General features: G+C 34.6%; 1 protein-coding gene across 3 annotated transcripts in view; it reads right to left on the bottom strand.

Moving 5' to 3' along the window:
* NCAM2 (neural cell adhesion molecule 2) overlaps window positions 1-25,754 on the bottom strand; it is a 561,362-nt gene that overhangs the window by 263,679 nt on the left and 271,929 nt on the right. For all 3 annotated transcript variants that reach the window (XM_007966565.3, XM_007966576.3, XM_037982819.2), the window contains exons 2-3: window positions 4,333-4,407; window positions 429-635 (exon numbers count right to left, since the gene is read on the bottom strand). In XM_007966565.3, coding sequence (XP_007964756.1) covers window positions 429-635; window positions 4,333-4,407 — 282 coding nt within the window. The remainder of the gene's footprint in view (window positions 1-428; window positions 636-4,332; window positions 4,408-25,754) is intronic.

Here is a 25,754-nt window from a genome sequence, read left to right on the forward strand (position 1 = left end):
ACTCCTGTTCACTCACCCTTCCCCAGATTCTCATTCTACAATGGTCAGGGCTGTCACACATTTTCATTTATTCTAATCATGACCTTCTATTTTACAGTGAAAAAAAAACACTGAATAAATATCATACCACTAAATAAACCACTATTCTCTATCTACCCAGTAAATTCTTAATGGCTTGAGAAAATGAAAAGATTTTTATTAATATTATTAATATAATTGATGCCATATATATGTTTATAACCACTTATTATCTGTTATCTATTGTATTCTAAGATACAGTCTGGTAAAGCATAAATAAATGATATTTATTTTTAAAGCATGTAGTTCTTAATAAGTGTTAAGTTTTATTATGAAACATTTTATTTTATTTCAATTATTTATAAGCAACTGAAATTTAATAAACTAAAACATAAAAACACATGACTTACGGTAAATTTCCAAAACTACTGTAGCTTCTTGTGTCTGTCCTTTGGCATCTGTTGCTTGACAACGATATATCCCTGCATCTTCTATATTTGCATTGTAGATGGTTAACCGTGACCTAACACCTTCCTTTTGCACTACTATCCTCTGTGTTGAAATTATCTTCTCTCCTTGAGGATTATACCAATCTATACTTTCAGGTTCACCAATCGCTGCAAAGAGCCATGGAAAACAAAGGTTTGAAAATATGTTGCAAATATTTGTTTGAGCATTGGCATTTACTATTATGTAATAATATAACAATTTAGAAAAAATTTATGTAAGAGACTGGAAATCCGAGAAGCTTACAAAACTGAAAGTAAATGCAAACGTTAGTGCAAATGTTCATCTTTGTTTAACCAACATGGAGGATTCATGCTTGAGTAAGCAATACCTAAAACTTTCACAGCAAACTTCTTGTGTAGTATTTAAGCTATGATTGTTGAAATTTTCCCTTAGTAATCAATTGATTATTACATTTAAGTTCTGAAACTTCCTTGACCACCGAGCCAGGCATAAAACCCACTTAAAGATAATATCTGAACAGAACCACAATTATTAATATGATTTCATTTGCTCAATTGTCTTTGCTAGGGTCAGGAGATAGCACTTAAAACTCTGATAATGCCAAGCTTAAAAAAATGTAAATCTTTCACAAAACAAACTTTGGCCTTTGATAATACTAAATTTGAAATTAATTTCCCTTGTTGCTAAACTTGAATAGATAAGGCCAATGACCATTTTTATAATGATGTCCTAATTTCTTTTCCCAAGAGAAATAAGTAGTTTCATTATTTTAATCTAAAACTGTTAACTACTTAATCATATGATAATTACAATGCATCAAAATGATACTTACACTTCTAGGTAATTATAACCAAATCATTACAGGGTAAACATTTATTTAAGTTTTCCAATTCAGAATCTAGGTTATTATCCTTTCGTAAAAGCTGAAGATTTCTGTGTCTGCTTTTAGTCACCAAAAGGATGTATTTCACCTAATTACTTCAGATAGCATTTATGGAAGCAGCATACACTATTAACTCAAAAGTATCAGTGGGGAAATGTATAAAGTCAACTAACATCTGCAGGACCTCTTTGAAGAAAATTATCCCTTCTCATTTTTCCTAAGAAATAGTTTTAGAAACAAATTATCCTCCTTTCTATAAGAAATTAGACATGCTTGAGTAAAAGTATGAAAGAAAGTTTAGTGAATCTTTAATAGATCTTAGTTACGTTATCTTCAGTTTTTTCTAAACAAATAATAAAACCATAGTTGTTACACAGTAATGTATTTGAAGGGGAGGGATGTGTTTTATTTAATTCCTCCATCTATGGAGAAGTTACAAAAAATAATTTAAACACGCACTTCTTTATATTTGAATAATACAAAATAATACTTTATATAGAAAGTTAAACAGGATATTCTGATAAATATTTTGGACCTTCTCATTCTTAATATAATATAAATTTCATTTTCATTGACAGTTTATTGTGGATTTTCATAAAGCTGTTAAAAGTGTTTTCTTTCAAGTATCTCTAACAAATAATAATTTCTATCAAAATTTTCCATTTTGATAAGGCTGGATTATTATACAGATTATTTATAAATAGCATTAAACTTTATATTTTCTTAAAATGTAGTTACAACAATTTTCTGTATGACACTTCTTTAGCTCTTTGAGGGTATAACATCCTTCTAGTTTAAATTTAAGATGTTTACTTTATTGAGTTTTAGATTCTGTATTTTTAAGGCGTCTGGAAATTTTGGAGGCATATCTAGGTTGTCAGCATTGTAGCAGAAAAATACATACAAGCATAGTGGCTTGCATGGTTTTCCAATATTTTTATTTTTAGAGTCTTGTTTTACTACTATATTTAATATAAATAAGACTATTTCCAATACTATAGAAAAGCTCTAGGTGATACATTTTTATATAAAAGAAAATAAATGCTTACTCAGTTTACATTCTTATTAAGAGTAAAACTCATCACCAATGAATGGCCTTAATTCACTTTTAAAGCATGTCTTAATTTGAGCTATGCAATACATACAGGCAATTAGTCTACACAACATAGTTCACAGAAATATACAAATACATAAAAGTACAACAACTTCATTGTATTTTCAAAATTGATTTTTAAACTGTTTTATTATTCTATCTTTATGTGATAGAATTCAGTGCGTCATAATTTATGAAGATATTAATAAAATATGGATGGGATTTAGAAACAGTGACCTATATGCTTGTGTCAAATTTCTGCGAACATCATATGTGATGCTGAATCAAGCTCTTCCATACTCTCTGATTTTTTCATTTGTCAATATACAAATACTTGTATTAACATAACTATCAATTCACACTTTTAAGAAGGAAAATGTATACAGAATCATGGGCTCTATTAATGTTTCTATAAAATGTGGTATTTTATACATATATACTCTGAATATGATTTATAAAATGTTATAACTATATCTCTATATTTATAAATTTGAATCTTGGCTTAAATAAATGTCATCCTCAAGACAATATTTATAACGCATTTTATGTTTCTAGTGTCTATTTTAATCCAGTTTTAAGTAGTTGTAGTGTAATCAAGATTAGAAACAATTCTAAAGTAGTCTCATAACTAATTTTAGCACTAAGGTTTAAAAAATTCTTTAGGTATATCATAGTTTGGATATGAAGACTTGTATTTGTAAAAATGAATATATTGAATCTAAATAAATAATGTATTCATTTGTCAGTTCTATAATATGTTTAATTAAACTTTGATGCTGAAATATTTAAATGTCTTTTCAAAGAACATCGTATGTATATTATTATACTGAATGAGGCCCATAAAATATGCTATAGGCATGATGACATATGATTCTTTCCATTGTCATAAAAATCTGGCCAAAGCTTTCCTGACTAAATAACTATCTATCTCTTCAATGAATATTAGAATAAATTTTTGGCCTAATATTTTCATTCAAGTATAACTATAGTACAGTGTGCCATACCAAATTTATTCATTGCATATTTACAAAATTGGTTCAGTTATAATCTCTATATTCATCCTAATATTACTGTTTAGACAGAAATAATATTTAAATTGATTTAAGTTATCAGATATAATGCATGCATAAGTTATTTTCAAAATAAATGATCAAGATTAGCGGTCTAAATTAACAAATTAACAAAAATAAAATTCATATCATTTAATATGCAATTTATGGTTATTAACACTTTTCCAATAATTATAAACCCAACGATGGCTCACACCTGTAACCCCAGCGCTTAGGGAGGCCAAAGTGGGCAGATCACTTGAGGTCAGGAGTTTGAGACCAGCCTGGCCAACATGGTGAAATCCTGTCTCTACTAAAAAAATACAAAAATACAAAAATTAGCCAGGCGTGGTGGTGCGCACCTGTAGTCCCACCTACTCAGGAGGCTGAGGCAGGAGAATGTAATCCCAGCACTTAGGGAAGCCAAGGCGGGCAGATCACTTGAGGTCAGGAGTTTGAGACCAGCCTGGCCAACATGGTGAAACCCCATCTCTACTAAAAAAAATACAAAAATACAAAAATTAGCCAGGTGTGGTGGTGTGCCCCTGTAGTCCCAGCTACTCAGGAGGTTGAAGCAGGAGAATGGCTTGAACCCAGGAGAGGGAGTTTGCAGTGAGCCGAGATGACACCACTGCCCTCCAGTCTGGGAGACAGAGCGAGACTCTGTCTCAAAAACAACAAAAACAACAACAACAACAAAAAACGTAAGATGTTACTGTTAGAGAATTGAGTTTTTAACTAGTTAAATTTAGCCAATGTATTTTATTAATATTTTAACAGAAACCAAGTTATCTGAAGATATTTATAGAAATACATACCTGTACATGTGAAGAATTTAGATTCTCCCACACTAAGCTCTACTTTGCTAAGTGAAATTGTCACTTGAAGAAGAGCTGAAAAAAAATTGAGAAACAATTAATGGTGATTTTTAAACAAGATTTGTAGTAAGATTTTAATGAATGATGTGTAAACCACGTGGTCCAAACACTGATTATTTCCCCCAAATTTTTTATAACCTATAAAGAAAAATGCAAGTTTTGTAAAACATGATCTATCATTATACATGTTACTTTATTATGCATTTAACAATCAGACTAAATACAGCACTTAGTCAAGATGATAGTTTGATATTCGGTTAGTCAGGGTAAATGAACAAATTCACACTCAGACAATCTATTCCTTATTCAGAGATTAGGTCTTATATGTGAAAGCACATTGGGCAATAGCTAAAAATAAATGTTTGCCCAACGGCTGCATAAATCCTATACTATCATTACAACAACTACACACACACACACACGTAAATTAACTACATGTAGACACCTACTAAAAAAATGTCTGTGAATGCAGGCATACAAAGGAAAGAAAGCACTGCACAGAGTAAGATGAAGAAGTACTGATTTTCACAAGATCAATAAGTTAAGTGAAGGATCCAGGACAATAAAAGAGAGGAGATGCCTGATATTTTAAATAATCTTTTTTGTGAAATTTGAAATAAAATACTTGAATATCTAGAATTTTAGAAGATAAACAAAGTGTTATTTTAATATGAATTGACGTATTTCTAACAATATGGTAGAAAAGAGAGCATGACTACTTTCTAAACTCCGTCTCACCTTCCATGCGCTTAAATACATGTAGCTGAGCTTTTGGCAAAGTGACAAAGCTGCAAGAGGTAAATAAAGGAAGACCTGAAACTAGAGTACACACCTGCACTGGGAATTTATTGATCATAGTAACCAAAACGCCTATTTCAGTGAACACAGACTACACACAGATAGGATCCAAGTGTTCCCAGAACAACAAGCTGTGATAGCACGCCAGATAATGACCATGCCTGTAATCCCAGCACTTTGGGAGGCCGAGGAGGGCAGATCACAAGGTCAGGAGTTCGAGACCAGCCTGGCAAACATGGTGAAACCCCGTCTCTACTAAAAATACAAATATTAGCTGGGTGTGGTGGCAGGACCCTGTAATCCCAGCTACTGCAGAGCCTGAGGCAGGAGCTTGAAGCCAGAAGGCGGAGGTTGTGGTGAGCCGAGACAGCGCCACTGCAATCCAGCCTGGGCAACAAGAGTGAAATTCTGTCTCACAAAACAAAAACAAAAAAAGAACACCAGGCAACGCTGGACAGGAATAAGATTTACAATCAAGGGAGGGTATAAAATCAATCAACCCAATGGTGAAGGGAAATTACAAGGAAACCTGCCTCCCCCAAGCTGGGAAGGGGGAAAATGTTTCTCATTAGATAAACCAGAAGTTCTGCCGTATCCCATGTTTGGGATTTTAATTATAGACATGTGCGCTTTGGAAAACCTCAACTTGAGAAAAACTAAAAAGCAGTCTCACATGTAGGACTCACAGCTAAGTGACAAAAACAATCACAAAAACCATTCAGAAGAACCATACCATAGGCCCATATTGGCCAATAATGTTATAAATGAGGCTGTCTTCAATCTAGGGGTATATTCTGACATTATAAAACACATGGTGAAATAAGGCCCGTAAGCAGGGGTCAGTTGAAACAGCAAATAGGAGAAATAAACCCATGAGATTACAACTAACACAATTTTTATGCTAAAGATATAACACAACTACAATGCAAGTATTTAAAGAAATAAAATGTGTAATCAAGAACAGGAGAAAGGAACAACATGTTTATTGAGACAAAAAAATAAACTGGTAAATATGCTGTTTAAGCTCTTTAAAACATGTTTCCTCATACTCTCCATCTTACATTGTTAAATTCCCTCCTCCTTTCCAGAAACTTCTCTGGGAAACTTGGGCAGGGTCTACGTGACTTTCCTGGGTCCTATTTTTATTCATAATTCACCAATACTCAGAGAATGGTTGTGATATTATAGAGGCTCAATAAATGTTCAAATATATCTAACGTTTCAGAAAGAAAAAGAAAAGTGCAAATCAGAAAGAATAAGAAAAGTAGGCAAGGGAAAAAGAGAGTTAAACCATTAATGCCAATTCCAATGAAAATTCAGATTTCTTTTTCCTTTAAATAAGTAACTAATTTTCTTTTTGAAGTCAGCTTAAGTGGAATGAGGTCAACAGAGGCAAAATGCAGAACTCAAGAAATTTGAGATTGCCCTTATAAGAAGCTTGAATCTGAAAAAGATGTATAGGGTTACTGGAATCCAGAATTCTGGGCAGTAGGGCATAGCTTTTATAAATTGAGAAGACTTGAGAATGTTTATGGATAGAAGGGAAGGAAGCAGAAAATATATTACAAGTTTGAAAAAAAGGGGGGAAATTATAATTATGTGTTTTCTCTCTTCTTTCTTCCCTTTACTTACTTCTTTAAGATAGAATCCCCTAAAACTGTACTTTCTCAAAATCTAATCTTGCAATCTGCAACCTGCAGTTAACATTAGCATACTTTAATTTTGAATTTTCTATATGCAAACCAAACACATTCCTCTAAAATCAAAATTTGCTCACTGTTCACTATCCTATTTTTAGTCACCATCAATCAGTTTCCAAGCATTGCCAATATAAACTACTTGTATGCATTTTTAAAATTTTTAAATACATGCACTCATTAATTTTAATTCAATATATTTCATCTACCAGTGCATGTCTTTTTCTCACTTTTGCCTCTTTAATCTCTTTTCCCTCTAATGTATTTCTCAGGCTACTGCATGCATATATTTCTAAAACTATGTTTAATTTCACTCTAAAAAATCTTCAAAATGGATTTAATTTGTCCCTTACCATACGAATTATAATTGGAAGGACAATTGCTTTTCCAAGTTTATTTGCTATTACTCATTTCCAATGCTATGATCACCTAGGATTCATTCTCTCTCCTCTCCTCTCCAACTGACTCACACTTGCCCACCACTGTCCATTTGCCCAAACTGTTTTGTCTGTTCTAACCTCCTTTTTTTATACAACCCTTCATGGCTTCCTACTTTCTATCTTCAAAGAAAACATAAAATATCATGAACTTTACAAAACAGTGTGTGATAGACCCATCTATGGTATCAATAAATAAATATCTTGGATCAGTAGGAATTTCCATTACACAAATAAAACATATTTTGTTGATCATTCTATTTGGTTTTCTACCTTATTTAAATATAAATTTCTGGAACTGAGGGCTCATTCATCAAACTTTATTTCTCCCAAACTAATAATACATGAATGAATGGCAGAATAATTGACACCAAGACCTTATCGTATGCTGGGTACAGAACACCGACTGCATTAACAACATATAATTTTGGAATGACTTCATTTAAGGATATCAGAGCATCTAAGAAATGTATGCGAATTATTACTTAATGCCGACCACTGACCTTAGGAGTAAATTTGCTTCTCTAAGGAAGGTTTATAAAAAAGACAGAACTTGGAAGATATAGAAACTTTAAAAGTCAAATACAGTTCTGAAAACTGTTTATACTGATTTGTCAATGTACGTGAAAAATAACATTAATTCATTTTAATAAAATAAAATTGACCATGGAATTAGTTAATTTATATTAAATATCTGGTTAATTTTTCATTCAGTACAAATCACCAATGTACATATTAATTAAGCCATATTATTCATGGACATTTTGGTGACTGGGCACAATGATATATTTCATTGCTATATATGTTTAAAATATATGAAGAAAATATAATTCTCCACTTCACTATATTTCCCAAAGACCAAATTTGCTCTAATTGAACTATATACATATATATAAACACACTGACATATTAGTAAAAACCTACAGAACTAAAATTTGAGGTTGTGCCTTAATCATTGCCCTAGTGGCTGATTTTTGACCCACATCAATATAATGTAGGTGATGAGTGCATCACCTATAGCAGTCAGAAGAAAACTAAATGGTTTCCTAACGTCAAAAAGTTATGTTTGGAGAAAACTGTTCAAGAATGAAACATCTGATAGCTATCTATAAATATCATCACAAATTTCTTACTTAAGGAAAAGTTTTAAACCAAAGGACTCAAAAGTAAATGCATGATAAACATATATTCTCTGTGAATAAATCCCAAAGAATTGCATGAAATAACAATCTTAAAAGTAGAGTTGGGTAAATTAAAAATTATGTACTATACTTATAAGTATTTATTAACTATATGTATTTTGCAAATCCCTTTTCTAAATATGGTCATACACAAAAGTAGCAAGAAATACTTTCTAATATCAAGGGGTTTAAGATGCATTTGTGAGGACTATGGGGGTACATAAAATTATGAAAAATAAAATAAGATGGGTTGTATCAATTTCGGCCATTATAAAATTTATGATCAAGAAGACTTTATAGAGGAAAATAAAACATAAAAAATGCCATAGATATTGTTATAAAGGGATAGAAAAGAATAAGGGCATTCCACAGTGGGTAAGGCAGAGGTGTTCAAGGAACATTCAGGAAATTAGCAGATCAGTATAGACAAGGTTCATCTCATCTAGAATATTGTTGAAATATTGGAAAAATAGTTTGGAAAAGACTCAGGAGAATATCAGAAACAACTGACTTGAACTTTTGTCCATTAATTACTTATAAATAAAAACTTACATGATAAAATTGGCATTTAGTAAAGATTGGTTGTGAGGTAAAATTACTGACAAATTGAATGAAGGGAGATAAAAACACGAGGGTATGTTGTGATAAATATATGAGTTGACTTGTGGCAAAGAATATGAAAAGGTAGAACAGATGTAACAAAAGATTCAAGGTAAGTTACATCTGTGATCAGTTAAAACATTAGTGATAAAGGAGAAAAGTTAAAGAGGTTACGATTTTCTACCTCTGTTAACAAAACGGTTATTTATACAACAAAGAATTTCACTATGGAGTGTTTACCTCCGAGAAAGGTAGGGAGACAGAATTTTGAGTATTTCTCATAATCAGCTAATGGAGGGAAAAATATAAGGCCACAAATTTATTTCTTTTTTCTTTTTTTGAGGCGGAATCTTCTCTGTCACTCAGGCTTGAGTGCAGTGGCGCGATCTCGGCTCACTGCAAGCTCTGCCTCCCGGGTTCCCGCCATTCTCCTGCCTCAGCCTCCCCACTAGCTGGGACCGCAGGCCCCGCCACCATTCCTGGCTCATTTTTTTGTACTTTTAGTAGAGACGGGGTTTCACCGTGTTAACCAGGATGGTGTCGATCTCCGGACTTTGTGATCCGCCCCCCTCAGCCTCCCAAAGTGCTGGGATTACAGGCGTGAGCCACCGTGCCTGGCCCAAATTTATTTTTTAAATAAAGATTATTTCTCAAAATAAAACATAGGTAACGTTATATCAAAGAAAATCAATATCATAACAGAAGTTAAATATTTATAATATAAGCATCCAGAGCAAACAGTCAAAAGAGATTTTTAAAATTTATAGTAATATAAATATAATGAATGTATTAGCATTTCTAAGTTCCATCAGGGTACCAAGAGCCCTTTGCTATTTGATACAACATTTAGCAATGGCATTTAAAATGAGTTTATCACCTACAGAGATTTAAAAACTGACAACTGAAACAGTCTTCTAACCATCTGACACAACGCCTACTTTGGTTCACTTAGAATTTCATGAGACATGGGGAGATAAAGACACTGATTGATCTTGGGACAATGAGCTGCAACATTTTTCAACGAGCACTTTTTTATTTTTCTAGGCTTCCACATTAACAGAGTTAAAAGACTAAGATATTTATTTAGTAATTATAGAAACTCTCAGAGTATTATTCCTTAAAATGTTCTTATAAATTATTGATTATAGCAAATGAATAAAATTTTCTCATTGAAACATATTTTAAAATGTTATCTACTGTAAGATTATTTACATTATTTAATTATTCTCTCTTTGTTATTGGATTTTTATAACAGTGTATTACAACAGCCTAGGTGGGTTATTTGATTCTGAAAATTGCTACAGTATTCAAACAATTTCAGAAATCTTGGATCACTTAGGAGAGAAATTCTCTAACGTCAAACGTTTTAGGAACTCATGAATTTTTTTTTAAATTTTTATTGTTTCTTTAATTGTAACAAGAAAATAAAGATTTTACCGTAGTTCCTCTTTACCTGCATACCTCTTTATATCTGTACTCAAACCTCTTTGATCTTCTCATCTTCAATTAGGAAAGTAAATGTCCCTGCTACTAGGTCATGTGAATCCCTCCAGGGCTAACTGATTAAACCGTTTTTTTTTTTTGGAGTCAGAGTTTCGCTCTTGTTGCCCAGGCTAGAGTGCAATGGTGCGATCTCAGCTCACCGCAACCTCGGTTTCCCGGATTCAAGCAATTCTCCTGCCTCAGCCTCCGGAGTAGCTGGGATTACAGCCATGTGCCACAAAGCCCAGCTGATTTTGTATTTTTAGTAGAGATGGGGTTTCTCTATGTTGGTCACGTTGGTCTCGAACTCCCAACCTCAGGTGATCTGCCTGCCTTGGCCTCCCAAAGTGCTAGGATTACAGGAATGAGCTGACGCAGCTGGCCTAAACTTCTTAGTGATTCTTTTTCTATAACACTTTTCCTGTCAAGCTATGCACACTCTTTAATAATTTTCATCCTAAACAAGAAATACTAATTTAAAACCAAAAGAGAAAATAAAACAAAATAACCAAATAATATAAAAAAATTATCTCCCTAACCCTCTCTCAATACAGTATATCCTACTTGTCACTACATTGTTTTAAAAAATGAACTTTCTAGTACCCATTCTTCTTTATTTTCTATTCTGTTCTCTCCATTCTAATAAGTTTAGTGCTCTTAAGATAAACCATAATTTTCAAACTCAACAGTTTTCAGTTTTCATTTTATTTGACATAAGAATGAGATCCTGCCAACTACTTTGTTCTTTAACCCTCCTGTTTCCTGACACCTACATATTTATAGTTTGCTCACTTTCCTGACTATTCTTATATTAGTAAGGATCGTATATAGTATATAGAAGTATATAGTATGTCTTCTACCATGTATCCCTTAAATATTCGTTTCTTAGCAATATCTTCTTTGTTTTCTTCTCTTGGTGTTCTATCTATCTTCCTGTGCTACAAACACATATGATATTTACTATGCATACCCACGGTAACTACTTTATTCCTCAAACATTTCTATCAAGTAGAGATACTATTTCACTCCTATTTTAGAGATGAGAAGGCTGAGGCAAAGGATTGTGTCATTGCTACTAGCCACTCAGCCAATACATGGTGAAACCAGATTTGAATCCAGTCATTTGTTTGGTCCTTCTCAAGCACTTGAGACTCAGCTTCTATATGGCCACCATCTCCTTATCCCTTAATCACCTTTTCTATATTTTAATTACAGATTGTGTGTGTGTGTGTGTGTGTGTGTGAGAGAATGCATGTCCCTAGTCTGTGTGTGTGTGTGTGTGTGGGTATGTGTGTGTGAATGCATGTCCCGCTTATCATTTTGGAGTCTGGAAACATATTTGCTAATACATTAAATACCATATTACTTTGAAAAATTTACATTTCTCAAATTTGGCATATCAAAACTCAAGAGCAGTCTCTTTCTGTCTTACTTTATTACTTATTACTCACCTTCAGCAATGTAATGGTTATCCACTGAGCCTATTTGCCAGATAATTAAGAAATGTATAAGATTATATCTCCTTTTCTCAAATATAAATACTCAAAAAATCTAACTCATTCTTTTTTAATGTCCCTTAAATATGCCTCTCTTTTGCATTCTTGCTTAGTTTTAGTCTCCCCATTGCTAGGCTGGTCCAGTGAATATTCTGCAAAATTGAGTAAGGTCAGGTATTGAATTTATCAGAAACATCTGAGGAAGTTTTTGTGTGTGTGTGTGTGTGTGTGTGTGTGTGCACGCGCGTTTTTTTCTGGTATATGTGTGTAGTTTTTAAATTTAGTTTTGGTCTCATCCCTGGAAATTCTGATTCAATATATCTGGTGTAAGGCCAAGGAGTCTCATGTTTAAGTAATTAACTTACAGATGCTAACCATTACTACTCAGAAAGGGGTTACAAGTCCAAAACTAGTGACTTCAATTAGAAGCTTCTTGATAGTGCAGAATCTCAAGTGCCATTTCAGAGTAATCACAATGTATAATTTAAGTTGATTTCAGCACACATTAAAATATGATCAGCACTGGGTTGGACTATGGCAGTCTAATATGTCTACAATCTCTAGGGCAAATACACTTCCCACTGTACATAAATAAAACCCAAACTCCTTCACACTTTACCATTTAAGCTTTTTAACAATCTGGACATCACCTGACCTTACTAGAACTTAATTCTAACAAAATCAAAATAAAACAAAAAATAGTAAACTATCAGAACATTTTGCTAAAGGCCCCACTCTATTTCCTTTTACGTTTTGTTCTTTATTAGAACTCTTTCCTTTTTCTCAACTATGAATATTCCTATCAGTTATACATGAGTACTCCAAATAGCCACATTGCCTTCTGAATAGTACTCCAAATAGCCTTTCATTGTCTTCTAAAATCCTATAATACTTTTTCTTACAGCATATAACACATTGCACAGAAACAGCTTGATAAGTGTTACATAATTTTTAATATTCAGAAAACATAAAGAAAATTTAAAGGCATATTACCCTATACAAAATAATTTAGTGCTATTTAAGTTAAAATTAATCTAAAACTGAAGAAGGCTGTTTGTTTTTAGTTTCTGTACTATTCTCTAGGAGCACATAACATATATGTAATTTTATTCACACATTTGTCTTTCCACTGGATGATACATTCTCGGAAAATGGTGACAATGTCTGCCTCATTAATCTTAGTCTATAAACCCAGCACAGGTCTGGAAGAAAATACAAGCGAAAATATTTGTGCATAAATGAATATGTACTTTAGCAAAAATAAAACAAAAATTAAATACGTTCTTTTTAGACTTTTGTTGGGTTTAAAAGTTGAATTCAATAAAAACCAATTTTAAATCTATATCATTCAGTAGACTTGCTTTATTCAGTAATATGTGTGTGTTTTTGATTTCAAATATACATATCACATGTGAACATAAAATGTACAAAAATGTCATCTAAATAATCAGTACGGAAAAATTAATTGATGTCCAAAAGAGGCCATGTGAATAAAAAGGGAAAATAAGGTTCAAATAAAAGAAAGTACTAAAAGAGAAGATTAGAATATCTGTTTTAAAAAGTGCAGAGATGATGAACTAGGGAAGGCCATGATGGTCAGGCAATGTACTACATAATTGTTACAAGCCCATCAGACATCAAGCCACAAAATTGAAAAAAAAAAAAAAAAAAAATCAAATATATTTTGAAAATCTCCCAAATGTCAAGCGTGTAGAAACCTGGGCACACCAAAAAATTAAAGTGAAATATGTCATACTATAAAGGAAATGTTTATGAAATGAGGCTTATGCTGCTTTAATATGCTTTTGTTTTGAAAAGGAAAATGATTATTTTCCTAAAATGCACTGTATGAATTAAATAGCATGCAATACATTTAAGAAGTAAATATAGAAGTCACAACTCCAAACATAATAAACATTATTGCATAGAAATACCTAGCAATTAGTTTATCAGTAAAAGTAAAATCATTACTTTAATATTTAAAAACCAGTAAGCAATATGACCACCCATGTCATATTTTTGTTTTACAGTAAATCCTTTTTGTTTTGTATCATTTAATGTAAATAAAAGTAAGAAATATATCTTAATGCCAGTTAGGCTGGGGAACGTTGTCCAAGAGATTAGTCAACCAATCTGTGCTTATGTGGTAGTTAGGCCCTGAGTACATTATGAGACCAGGAACAGGTCACTCATCACTTACTTTGAGAGTGATAGTTAATTGAAACTAAAATATCTTGAAGAGGCAGCTAATCCCAAATTCTACATCCAATCCAAGTTTATTTCAATAGGCAACACTTAGACATGTAAGTTATTTAGCTGCCCTGATGAAGCCAACATAGGACATAGTGTAAGTTTTTTTTTTTTTATCACCACTAATATTATGCAGTACTAAATTAAATTATAGGAGTGTTTGCACTGTGCCTAATACCTAAGTCTCCAGACGCTTATATAAGTGCTTTGTCTTCCTCAATGTAGGTAGTCTCTCTTCAGATCAAGGTTAGCATAAACCTTGTTTATAAACCTGACAAATCAGAAATCAAATATATCTGCTACATAAAGGTTCAGTCAGAAGGTTTTGCCTTCCTTTCTTTCGTGAATTATATGATACTACTAGATATTCAACACTTACACTGCTTAATAGTAAACTTTGATGTACATTGTCAGAAAATGTGAAACCTTGATCAGAGTACAGAAATGCTACTACAAAATAATGTAGGAAAAAAAAGGAAAACACCCTCTTCCACGTTAGAAAAATAATGGTTTTAATTAGAAGCACTAAAATGAGAGACCTATGAAAGATGTTACCATTAACGTGAGAATATACTCATTTCTTCTGTTCAGCGCCAATCATAAAATTACTGTAACATGAACTTTACAGATTCCAAAATATTTCTAAAGGCATACACCCTTCTTTAAAATAAACAATTTAGAAAGAATATTACAAGGCACGTGTAGGTTTTCCATAGCACATAGTAACAGTGATTACTCAAATAAAATCGACATCTGTAATCAAAGAAATATCCAACAATTTACTCATTAATTAATTGGTTCATTCAAAAGCCATGCATAGACTCACTGAAGAGACGTGTTTCAACTGCTGATGAAGTTTGCTGTGATGTAGTCATAGGAAAAATATTTCACCAGGCTGAAAAACTCCCACTTTCCATAAAATCAACCATTTAAATGTTTTAAGTAGTAAACAGCAATTCTGTTTCTCAGGCCTCCAATCAGTTGTAGGAGCTCTTTATATTATAGCCAGGGACATTTATGTTTAGTACCAAGATTAAGTATTAGACAAAGAAAACATAGTTTACAAAGAATGTCTCCAAAGTATTCATAAACATAGGGAAAGAATGACAGATAAGTTTTAAAACGGCGAATGAATTGGTGTGGTTAAATACAGAAACAACCTTTTGTTTATGTTTTTTCAGTGAAAGTATTTCAGGCATCTCAGAATCTTGGATGATTCTAGCCTCAAGGTGTCTCCAGGATCTCTGGTCTAACAATCTCAGGTTACATGTGGGGACAGGGTTCAGGTTTATCTGTTTCTGAAAGATCCATAGTTAGATTTAAGTGCACCTGTGCTTAGACTGTAATTCCTAGCCTGAATCAACTTTCGATCTCCTAAATACTTGGTGTTATTCTGTTGATGTTGCTAAAGAATTTAAGTGTAACAAACCTGCACGTTATGCACATGTACCCTACAACTTAAAGTATAATAATAAATAATAAAAAAAAAAAGAAAAAAAAAAACAGAATTTAAGTGAAGGGGCAAACTTGGTACCTTCTCAGAATGAAGAAAAAAATTAACCTTGGGGGATTCCTTCCAGATTGGAAGAGGCAACAAACAGTCCATCCCTTCTCCTACGAAGCAGAGTGAATCGGAAGAGAGGATTATGGGGATATCAGATATATTCTTGTGTACAATGGCTTCCCAGCTTGAGCTACAATAACAGTGAGAGGTTTTCCACATATTGAGAGAACGGCTGATATGAAGAAATTGGAGCTCACAATTTTGTTTGGCTGTGTGTGTGTGTGTGTGTGTGAATGTGAATGCATGTGTTTGAGAGAGAGAAAACAGCATGAGGCGACTCCCAAGACAGTGATCCTGCATCAGTGTTAAACACTGCGAGGAAGCAAAGAAAATATTTCACTGTGGCACAGTAAGTCCAAAAGAGAAATAGTGTCATGCTGTTGAGTAATTCTTGGCTCCTGTGTGGTGTGGGAAGGTGCAATGTCCCCAAACCCAAACAAACTCCATGCAGCACAATGTAGCTTCCGTCACTAGACTTGCTGTGAGAAAGTCCTTGGTGAGAGATAAGTGACTGACCTTGATGTGCACAGCAGCCACGAGTGGGACGGAACATGGAGCTGAACTCCGAAAAATCCTCAGCACCAATACAAACTGAGATGGTGTCTACAGAGACAGGCAGACCTCCTTGAGCTGCGGTGGGTTCCACCCAATTCGAGCTTCCCAGAGGCTTTGTTTCCCTACTTAAGCCTCAGCAATGGCAAGCGCCCCTCCCCCAGCCTCGCTGCCGCCTTGCAGTTAGATCTCAGACTGCTGTGCTAGCAATGAGGGAGGCTCCGTGGGCGTGGGACCCCCCCCGGACCAGGTGTGGCATATAGTCTCCAGGTGTGCTGATTGCTAAGACCCTTGGTAAAGCGCAGTATTAGGGTGGGAGTTACCGGATTTTCCAGGTGTTGTGTGTTTCAGTTTCCCTTGGCTAGGAAAAGGAATTCCCTTCCCCCTTGTGCTTCCCAGGTGAGGCGATGCCTTGCCCTGCTTCAGCTCTCGCTGGTCGGGCTGCACCTGCTGACCAGCACCAACTGTCCAACACGCCCCAGTGAGATGAACTCGGTACCTCAGTTGAAAATGCAGAAATCACCCCTCTTCTGTGTTGCTCACGCTGGGAGCTGAAGGCTGGAGCTGTTCCCATTTGACCCAGCCGTCCCATTACTGGGTATATACCCAAAGGGTTATAAATCATGTTGCTATAAAGACACATGCACACGTATGTTTATTGCAGCACTATTCACAATAGTAAAGACTTGGAATCAACCCAAATGTCCATCAGTGACAGACAGGATTAAGAAAATGTGGCACATATACACCATGGAATACTATGCAGCCATAAAAAAAGGATGAGTTCATGTCCTTTGTAGAGATATGGATGCAGCTAGAAACCATCATTCTCAGTAAACTATTGCAAGAACAGAAAACCAAACATCACATGTTCTCACTCATAGGTGGGAAATGAACAATGAGATCACTTGGACACAGGAAGGGGAACATCACACACCGGGGCCTATTGTGGGGAGCAGGTAGGGGGGAGGGATAGCATTAGGAGATATACCTAATGTAAATGACGAGTTAATGGGTGCAGCACACCAACATGGCCCATGTATACATATGTAACAAACCTGCACGTTGTGCACATGTACCCTAGAACTTAAAGTATAATAACAATTTAAAAAAAAAACAAAAAAAAACCAAAAAAAACCTGAGATAGTGCTGTGGCAGCATGAGGGAGCCCCTTGACTCAAACCGAGTCATGCGAGCAAACCACATATTCACCAGAAATTTCTCTAAATAAGGAGTTCAAAGAGTCAGAAATTCACAAGAGCCAAAAATACTGCAGCTGAACCCATGAGCAGAATATGAGCATGAATCTAAGGGTCCCAACGGTAGCCACAGCTGTCTATGAGTTCATTTTCCCTCTTCACTAGATACACAGATGATATCTCAGGAAGGGATATTGAACCAAGAGTCTATCTGTGAGGTATCCAATTAACTGTATAAACTGCAAGAAACAAACCTTCTGTCTTTAGTACTTTCTTACATAAAACTCTGCATATAATACTAGCTTCATTATATTTCAAAGAATTAGTATAAAGAATTTAAATCAGTGTTTGACACATAGTAAATAATCAATAAATGTTAAATGCTGTAGTAGTAACTCCTCCTCTTAAATCTAGAGGAGCTCACAGAGACAAATGTATATAATTTTTTTTTCTTTCACGTAAGAAAATTGCTCCGTATTTGTATACCACTGAGTGGAGACTGCCAATCAAAATTGTGTCTGCAATCTTTTCCCTCCAAATGAACTGAGAAAATCTTTACACAATCCAAACTGAAGTGGAATTTATTTAAGCAAAATTAGTTTTCCTGCATTTGATGATGTTGATTGACATGCTTAAGATTACCAGCCTTGGAAAGGTTGTACAACAAGCTGTAGACATTATATACTCAAATGTTCAAATACTCTATTACCCTGGTGAGGAATAGGAAATGCAGTGCAAAATTTAAAGTTTCATTCTTATAAAGCAAAATGAAAACAGTCTATTGTCTTAGTAAATATTTGAAGAACATTGTGTACTAAACAAAGCTTATTATAATGTAATAAGTATGCTTGGAGTCACCAAGTTTCTTGATCAATTGTAAGAAAAAGTGAAATAGTATCAAAAGTGCTTTATTTATATCTAACTAGTATGATAAGAAACATAATTAAATATACAAGTATGCTGTATGCTTCAAATTTGATCACATGGAAGTATGACTCCTTTCCCAACCGCTTCCCCTGGTGATTTGCTGTTTACACATCGGATACCTCCTTGGTGGGAGAAGGGAGAGGATTAGGAAAAATAACTAATGGGCACCTAGGCTTAATACCTGGGTGATGAAATAATCTGTACAACAAACTCCTATGACATAAGTTTACCTATGCAACAAACCTGCATATGTCTGTCTCTCAAATGAGCTTCCACAGCTCATTTGGGGCATAATTATTTGTTTATATGGACATATCTCTAATTAGAACGCAATTTGTGCTGAGAAAAGACGACGTCTTACTGAATTTCTTAAACCTCAGGGTCATTCTCAGAGGCTGCAACAATGCAGACATCTATAATGTTTCTTAAATAATGTAGGAATACAGTAGCTGAATTAGTTGAAAGAGTAAAAAAAAGTATGTTTAAGTCTAAATTTCCCAAATAAAAAGATGCAACTCTACTCCCCACTCTCATCCTCAGAAAAGGAAAGTTAATTATTGTACTTATATTTTTGAAAGGGTTTTTAAAATCAAATCATTTTCTTTAAATATGTGGTAAAAGGAAGCAAAAACATTTGAACTTATTCTAAGTGATTCTAAAGAAAGGTGACTATTACCATATCAGTGAGTTCTATGATAGGCTACAAAACCAAAATAACACCCTCATTTATTCATTAATATTTTTCATTCAATCATTACAGCTGATACAACAGAGCTGCTTGTGTTAACAATAAAACAATCTTTTGTACTTTAATTTTTTATTATAGATTCAGGTGTATGTGTACAGGGTTTGTTACATGAGTAATTGAGTAATGCTGAGGTTTGGGCCTCTACTGAGCCCATCACCCAAATGGTGAACATAGTGAGTAGTACTCAATAGGTCATTATTCAACACATTCCCCCTCTCCTTTTTCTGCATTTGGAAGTCCCCAGTGTCCACCTATATATCCATGTGTATCCATTGCTTAGCTCCCACTTACAAGTGAGAATATGTGGCATTTGATTTTCTGTTTCTTAGTTATTTCACATAGGATAATGGCCTCTAGCTCCATGTTACTGTGAAGGACATGATTGCATTATTTTTAATGTCTGTTTAGTATTCCACTATATATATACGCACACACACACGTATATATTCCACTCTATATATACACATACACGTGTATATGTATATATAGTGAAATATATATGTGTGTATATATATGTACACACACTTATGCCAAAGATCATAATAAAATTATACGTGTATGTGTGTGTATATATATACACACACACACATTTCATTTATATAATCCACTACTGATTGACACTTAGGTTGATTCTATAACTTTTCTATTGTGAATAGTGCTATTATAAACATACAAGTGCAGGTGTCATTTTGAAAAAGTGATTTATTTTCCTTTGCGTACGTACTGAGGAATTGCTAGGTCAAATGGTAGTTCTATTTTTAGCTCTTTGAGAAATCTCCAGACTGTTTTCCACTGGGGTTGAACTAATTTACATTCCTATTGACGATGTATAAGCGTTTGCTTTTCATCTCAGCCTCACCAACATCTGTTACTTTTTGACTTTTTAATAATAGCCATTCTGGCTGGTGTCAAATGTTATTGCATTGTGGTTTTAATTTGCATTTATCTGATGATGACTGATGTTTAGCATTTATTCACATCTTTGTTGGCCACTTGTATGTCTTCTTTTAAGAGGTACCTGCTCATTTCCTTTGCCCAGTTATTAACAGGGTTATTTGTTTATTTCTTGTTGATTTGTTTAAAAGTTCCCTATAGATTCTGGATATCAACCCTTTGTCAGAGGCATAGCTTGCAAATATTTTCTCCCAATTTTGTAAGTTGTCTGTGGGTTTTGTTGATAGTTTCTTTTGCTGTGCAGATCTTTAGCTTACTTAAATCCCATTTGTCTATTTTTGGTTTTGTTGCATTTGCTTTAAGATCTTCATCGTAAATTCTTTGACTAGGCTAATGCCCCAAAGAGTTTTCCCCAGGTTTTCTTATAGGATTTTTATATTTTTGGATTTTATATTTAATTCCTTAATCCATCTTGAGCTCCTTTTTATACATGGTTGGGTCCAGTTTAATTCTTCTGCATACGTTTAGCCTGTTTACTCAGCGTCATTTATTGAATAGGCATCCTTTCCCCATTGTTTATTTTTGTCAATTTTGTCAAAGATCTGTTGGTTGTAGGTGTGTGGCTATATTTCTGCACTGTCTATTCTGTTCCATTGATCTACATATCTATTTTTGAACCAGTACTATGCTGCTTTGGTTATATATTCTTGTGGTATAGTTTGAAGTCAGGTAATATGATGCCTTTGGCTTTGTTGTTTTTGCTTCGGATATTTTTGGGTAGTTGGCTCTTTTGTGGTCCATTATGAAGTTTAGAATTTTAAAAAATTTTTTGAACAATGTGGGTCATAATTTTATAGGAATTTCATTGAATTTGTAGATCACTTTGGAAAGTATAGTTATTTTAACAATATTGATTTTTCCTATCCATGAGCATGGGATGTTTTTCTATTTCTTTGTATTATCTACAATTCCTTTCATCAGCGTTTTCTAGTTCACCTTTTAGAGATCTTTCATCTCCTTGGTTAAATGTATTCTTTTTTTTTTTTTTTTGTGGCAGTTGTAAATAAAATTGAGCTCTTGATTTGATTCTCTGCTTGAGCATTGTTGGCATATAGAAATGCAACTGATTTTTGCACATTAATTTTGCACCCTGAAACTTTACTGAAATCATTGATCAGGTCTGGAAGTCCACTAGAGGAATCATTAGTGTTTTCTAGGTATAGGATCATGTTGTCAGAGAACAGGGATAATTTGATAATATGGTTTGGCTGTGTCTCCACCCAGATCTCGTCTTGAATTCCCACTGTTGTTGTGGAAGGGACCTGGTGGGAGGTAACTGAATCATGGGGGCAGGCCTTTCCTATGCTGTTCTCATGACCGTGAATAAGTTTCATGAGAGCTGTTGATTTTAAAAAGGGGAGTTTCTCTGCACAAGCTCTCTTCTCTCTTTGCTGCCATGTGAGACTTGCCTTTCACCTTCTGCCATGATTGTGAGGCCTCCCCAGCCACATGGAACTGTGAGTCCATTAAACCTCTTTATTTTGTTGATTGTCCAGTTTCAGGTATGTCTTTATCAGGAGTGTGAAAATGGACTAATACATTTGACTTCCTCTTTTCCTATTTGCAAGACTTCTATTTTTTTTTTTTTTTCCTTGACTGATTGTTCTGGCTAGGTCTTCCACTACTTTACTGAATAGGAGTGGTGAGAGAGGATATTCTGTTCCTGAACCAGTTCTTAACGGAAATTCTTTCAACTTTTGCTCATTCAGTATGATGTTGGCCATTAGTTAGTCATATATAGCTCTTATTATTTTGAGATTTATTCCTTTGATATTTTTTGCAAGTATTTTGTTGAATATTTTTGCATCTATGTTCATCAGGGATATTAGCCTGTAGTTTTCTCTTTGGTATGTGTGTGTATTGTCAGATTTCAGTATCAGGGTAATACTGGTTTAACAGAATGAGTTAGGAAGAAACCCCTTCTCCTTGATCTTTAGAAGCATATTCAGTAAGATTAGTACTAGCTCTGCTTTGTACATCTGGTAGAATGTGGCTGTGACTCTGTCTGGTCCTGGGCTTCTTGTGGTTGGTGGATTATTTATTACTGATTCAAGTTTATAACTTGTTACTGTTCTGTTCAGACTTTCTATTTCTTCCTGGTTCATTCTTGGAAGGTTGTGTGTTTCCAGGAATGTACACATTTCCTCTAAGGTTCCTAGTTTGTATGCATAGAGATGTTCATAGTGGTCTTTGAGTATTTCTTTTTTGTGTGTGGTATCAGTTGTGATGTCACCTTTTTCATTTCTGACTGTTCTTATTTGAATCTTCTCTTTTTTCTTAATCTAGCTAGCCATCTATCACCTTTGTTTATCCTTTCAAAGAATTAACTTTTTCTTTCATTAATCCTTTTCATGATTTTTTTATCTCAGTTTCATGCACTTCTTCTGTGACCTTTGCTGTTTCATTTTTCTGCTAGCTTTGGGTTTGATGTTTTCTTGCTTTTCTAGTTCCATAAGGTGCAATGTTAGGTTGTAAATTTGAGATCTTTCTACCATTTTGATGTAGGCATTTAGCACTACTGCTTTCATCTTAACACAGCTTTTGCTGTATCCCAACGATTTTGGTATGTTGTGTCTCTATTTTCATTTGTTTCAAAATTGTTTTGATTATTTTCTTAACTTTCTTAATTACCTAAAAGTCATTCAGAAATAGGTCAATCAGGAACAGGTTGTTTAATTTCCATTGTACTTGTGTGGTTTTGAGAGTTTCACTTGGTATTACATTCAAATTTTATTCCACTGTTGTCTGACAAAATACTTGATATCATTTTGATCTTTTTGAATTTACTGAGACTGGCTTGATTACCAAGCATGTAGTCAATTTTAGAGAGTGCCCCATGCACAGATGAGGAAAAAAAAAGTATTTTCCAGTTGTTGGGTGGATGTTTTGTAGGTATCTATTAGGTAGATTTTGTCAATAGCCCAATTTGCATCCAGATTTTCTTGTTAGTTTTCTGCCTTGATGATCTAGAGATGTAAGTGGGGTGGTGATGTCCTCCACTATTTTCATATTGCTATCTACCTCTTAGGTGTAGTAGTATTTGTTATCTTTTTTAATCTGGCTACACTGATATTGTGTGAACATATATCCAGGACACTTAAATCTTCTTGTTGAATTGAAACTTTTATCACCATATAATTCCCTTCTTCTTCTTTTTTTTTCTACTGTTCTTGGTTTAAAGTCTGTTACATATGATACAAAAATAGTATCCCTTGCCCTTTTTTTGTTTTCCATTTGTGTGACATAACTTCAATCTTTTGAGACTATGGGTATCAATACACATGAGATGGGTCTCTTGAAGGCAACAGATGGTGGCTGAGTATTTTTTTTTTTAATCCAATTTGCGAATCTATGTCTTTTAAGTATAAAAATCAGACTATTTCAGTTCAAGGTTAACATTGGTATGTGAGGTTTTGTTCTTGTGATAGTGCTGTTAGCTACTTACTTTGTAGTCTCAGTCATGTAATGGATTTACAGGATCTGTGAACTTTGTACTTACATATGCTTTTATTATAGGAAGTACTGTCCTTTCAGTTCAATGTTTAGGACTCCTTTGAGCATTTCTTGTAGTGGTGGTCTGGTGGTGACACATTTCCTTACTCTTTGCTTGTCTGGGAAAAACTTTATTTCTCTTTTATTTATAAACCTTAGTTTGGCAGGAAATAAAATTCTTGGCTGCCTTTTATTTTATTTTATTTTTTCAAGAAGGCTAAAAATAACCCCCTTGTCTCTTCCAGCTTTTGAAATTTCTGCTGAAAAGTCTGCTCTTATTCTGGTGAGATTTCCTTCACAGGTAATTTATACCTTTTTTTTTTTAGTTGACTTAAGATTTGTAAATTTTGTGTTGACTTTGGATAGTCTGATGGCTATTTACCTTGGTTATGATTGCCTTGTACTATATCTTGCAGGTGGTTGTCTGAATTTCTTGTATCTGGATATCTATCTCTCTAGGAAGATTAGGAAGTTTTTTCGGAATTATTATTCCCTCAATTATGTTTTCCAAGTGGCTCACTTTTTCTTCTATCTCAGGAATGCCAATAAGTCATGGGTCTGGTTGTTTTACATAATCCTACATCTCTTGAAGGATTTGTTCTTTTTAATTCTATTTTTCTTTATTTTTGTCTGACTGGGTTCATTTGAAAAATTTGCCTTCTATCTCTAAAATTGTTTCTTCTGCTTGGTCTATTCTATTGCTCATAATTCCACTTTTATTTTGAAATTTCTTTCGTGAAATTTAAATTTCAGATGTTACTTTTTTTAATACAGCTATCTTGTCTTTCACATCCTGAATTATTTGCGTGTGTGTGTGTGTGTGTGTGTGTTGCTTATAATTTTTATTTGGATGTAACTTTTAAACAATTATTTTTTCCTTGAGGGTGTGACTGTGATTTATGTTGTGTATGGTTGTTTGGATTCATTTCTGGGTGTTTTCAGGGGCCCAAGGCTCTGTAATGAGTGTTTTGGTTGTGGATAGCTTCTGTGCAGTGGCTTTCTCAGATGGCTGCTGTTGTAGCAATCCATTGAACATTTGACCCAACAAATTATGTCCTGCTGGGCTGAGGGTGCAGAGATCTCAGTAATCCTATCACATAAACTAGCACTAAGCCATTCTGGCAGCAGGTTTTTTATTTGGTGGTGAATTCTGGGCTCCAGTTCAGTAGGTGGCATTTAAGAGTAAGAACCAGCTCGTCCTCTGGTAAGCTGATTAACTTTGGAGGCATCCACCCTGATTAGGGGTGGGGTTTAGAGGGAGATTGTATTGGAGTGTACTGAGGTCTCAGAGAAGGGGTAGCGGGGGTGCACCAGCTCCTCATCCTGAGTAGGCAAGATTGCAATCCTCTTCCCTAACACGCTGCTACTGCAGGACTTACGACCTTCAGTTCATATGGTTTTTGTGCTTTGGTTCCTGGCCACAGTGGGGCTGTGGACCATGAATATGCCCCTCTGATGGCTACCACCAAAATGGGCTCAGCATAGAGACTCTTCTTCTCAGTCCACAGAAGACAACTCTATGGCTTGTCTGTTCTCTGTTGCTGGGATGCTGCCACACTGTTGGGAGGGGAAGTTGGGCCCCACTCCTTTTGTAAGTCCAAGCTGCACATCCTCATTTTCAGGGGCAGTGGAGCCACCATGAAAAGTGTGAAGAGCACTTTCTCCAGGTGCAAATATGATGACCTTTGCAGGGAGAATCACTCCTTCATCTTCAGCAATGAATGGGGCAAGGGACAGTGATGACCCTCCCTCCATATCTGTTCGTGGCCATCAGTACCTCCCCATTCGGTAATTGGTGCCCCGTCTGTGTTTCCTTTGTTCCAAGAGGAGCTTTATGGAGCTGTACTTTTCTCTCCTTTAGGGGCAGCCCAAACCTAGGTGTAGATGTCCAGGGGTCCTACAGCTCCCCAGGCACCTACCAGTCCACTGTGCTTGCCAAAGTCAGAGAGAGTCATGTGGGTATGTTTGTGGGAAAATTGAGGGTG

This window comes from Chlorocebus sabaeus, chromosome 2 (assembly GCF_047675955.1).
Source record: "Chlorocebus sabaeus isolate Y175 chromosome 2, mChlSab1.0.hap1, whole genome shotgun sequence".
Lineage (NCBI taxonomy): Eukaryota > Metazoa > Chordata > Mammalia > Primates > Cercopithecidae > Chlorocebus > Chlorocebus sabaeus.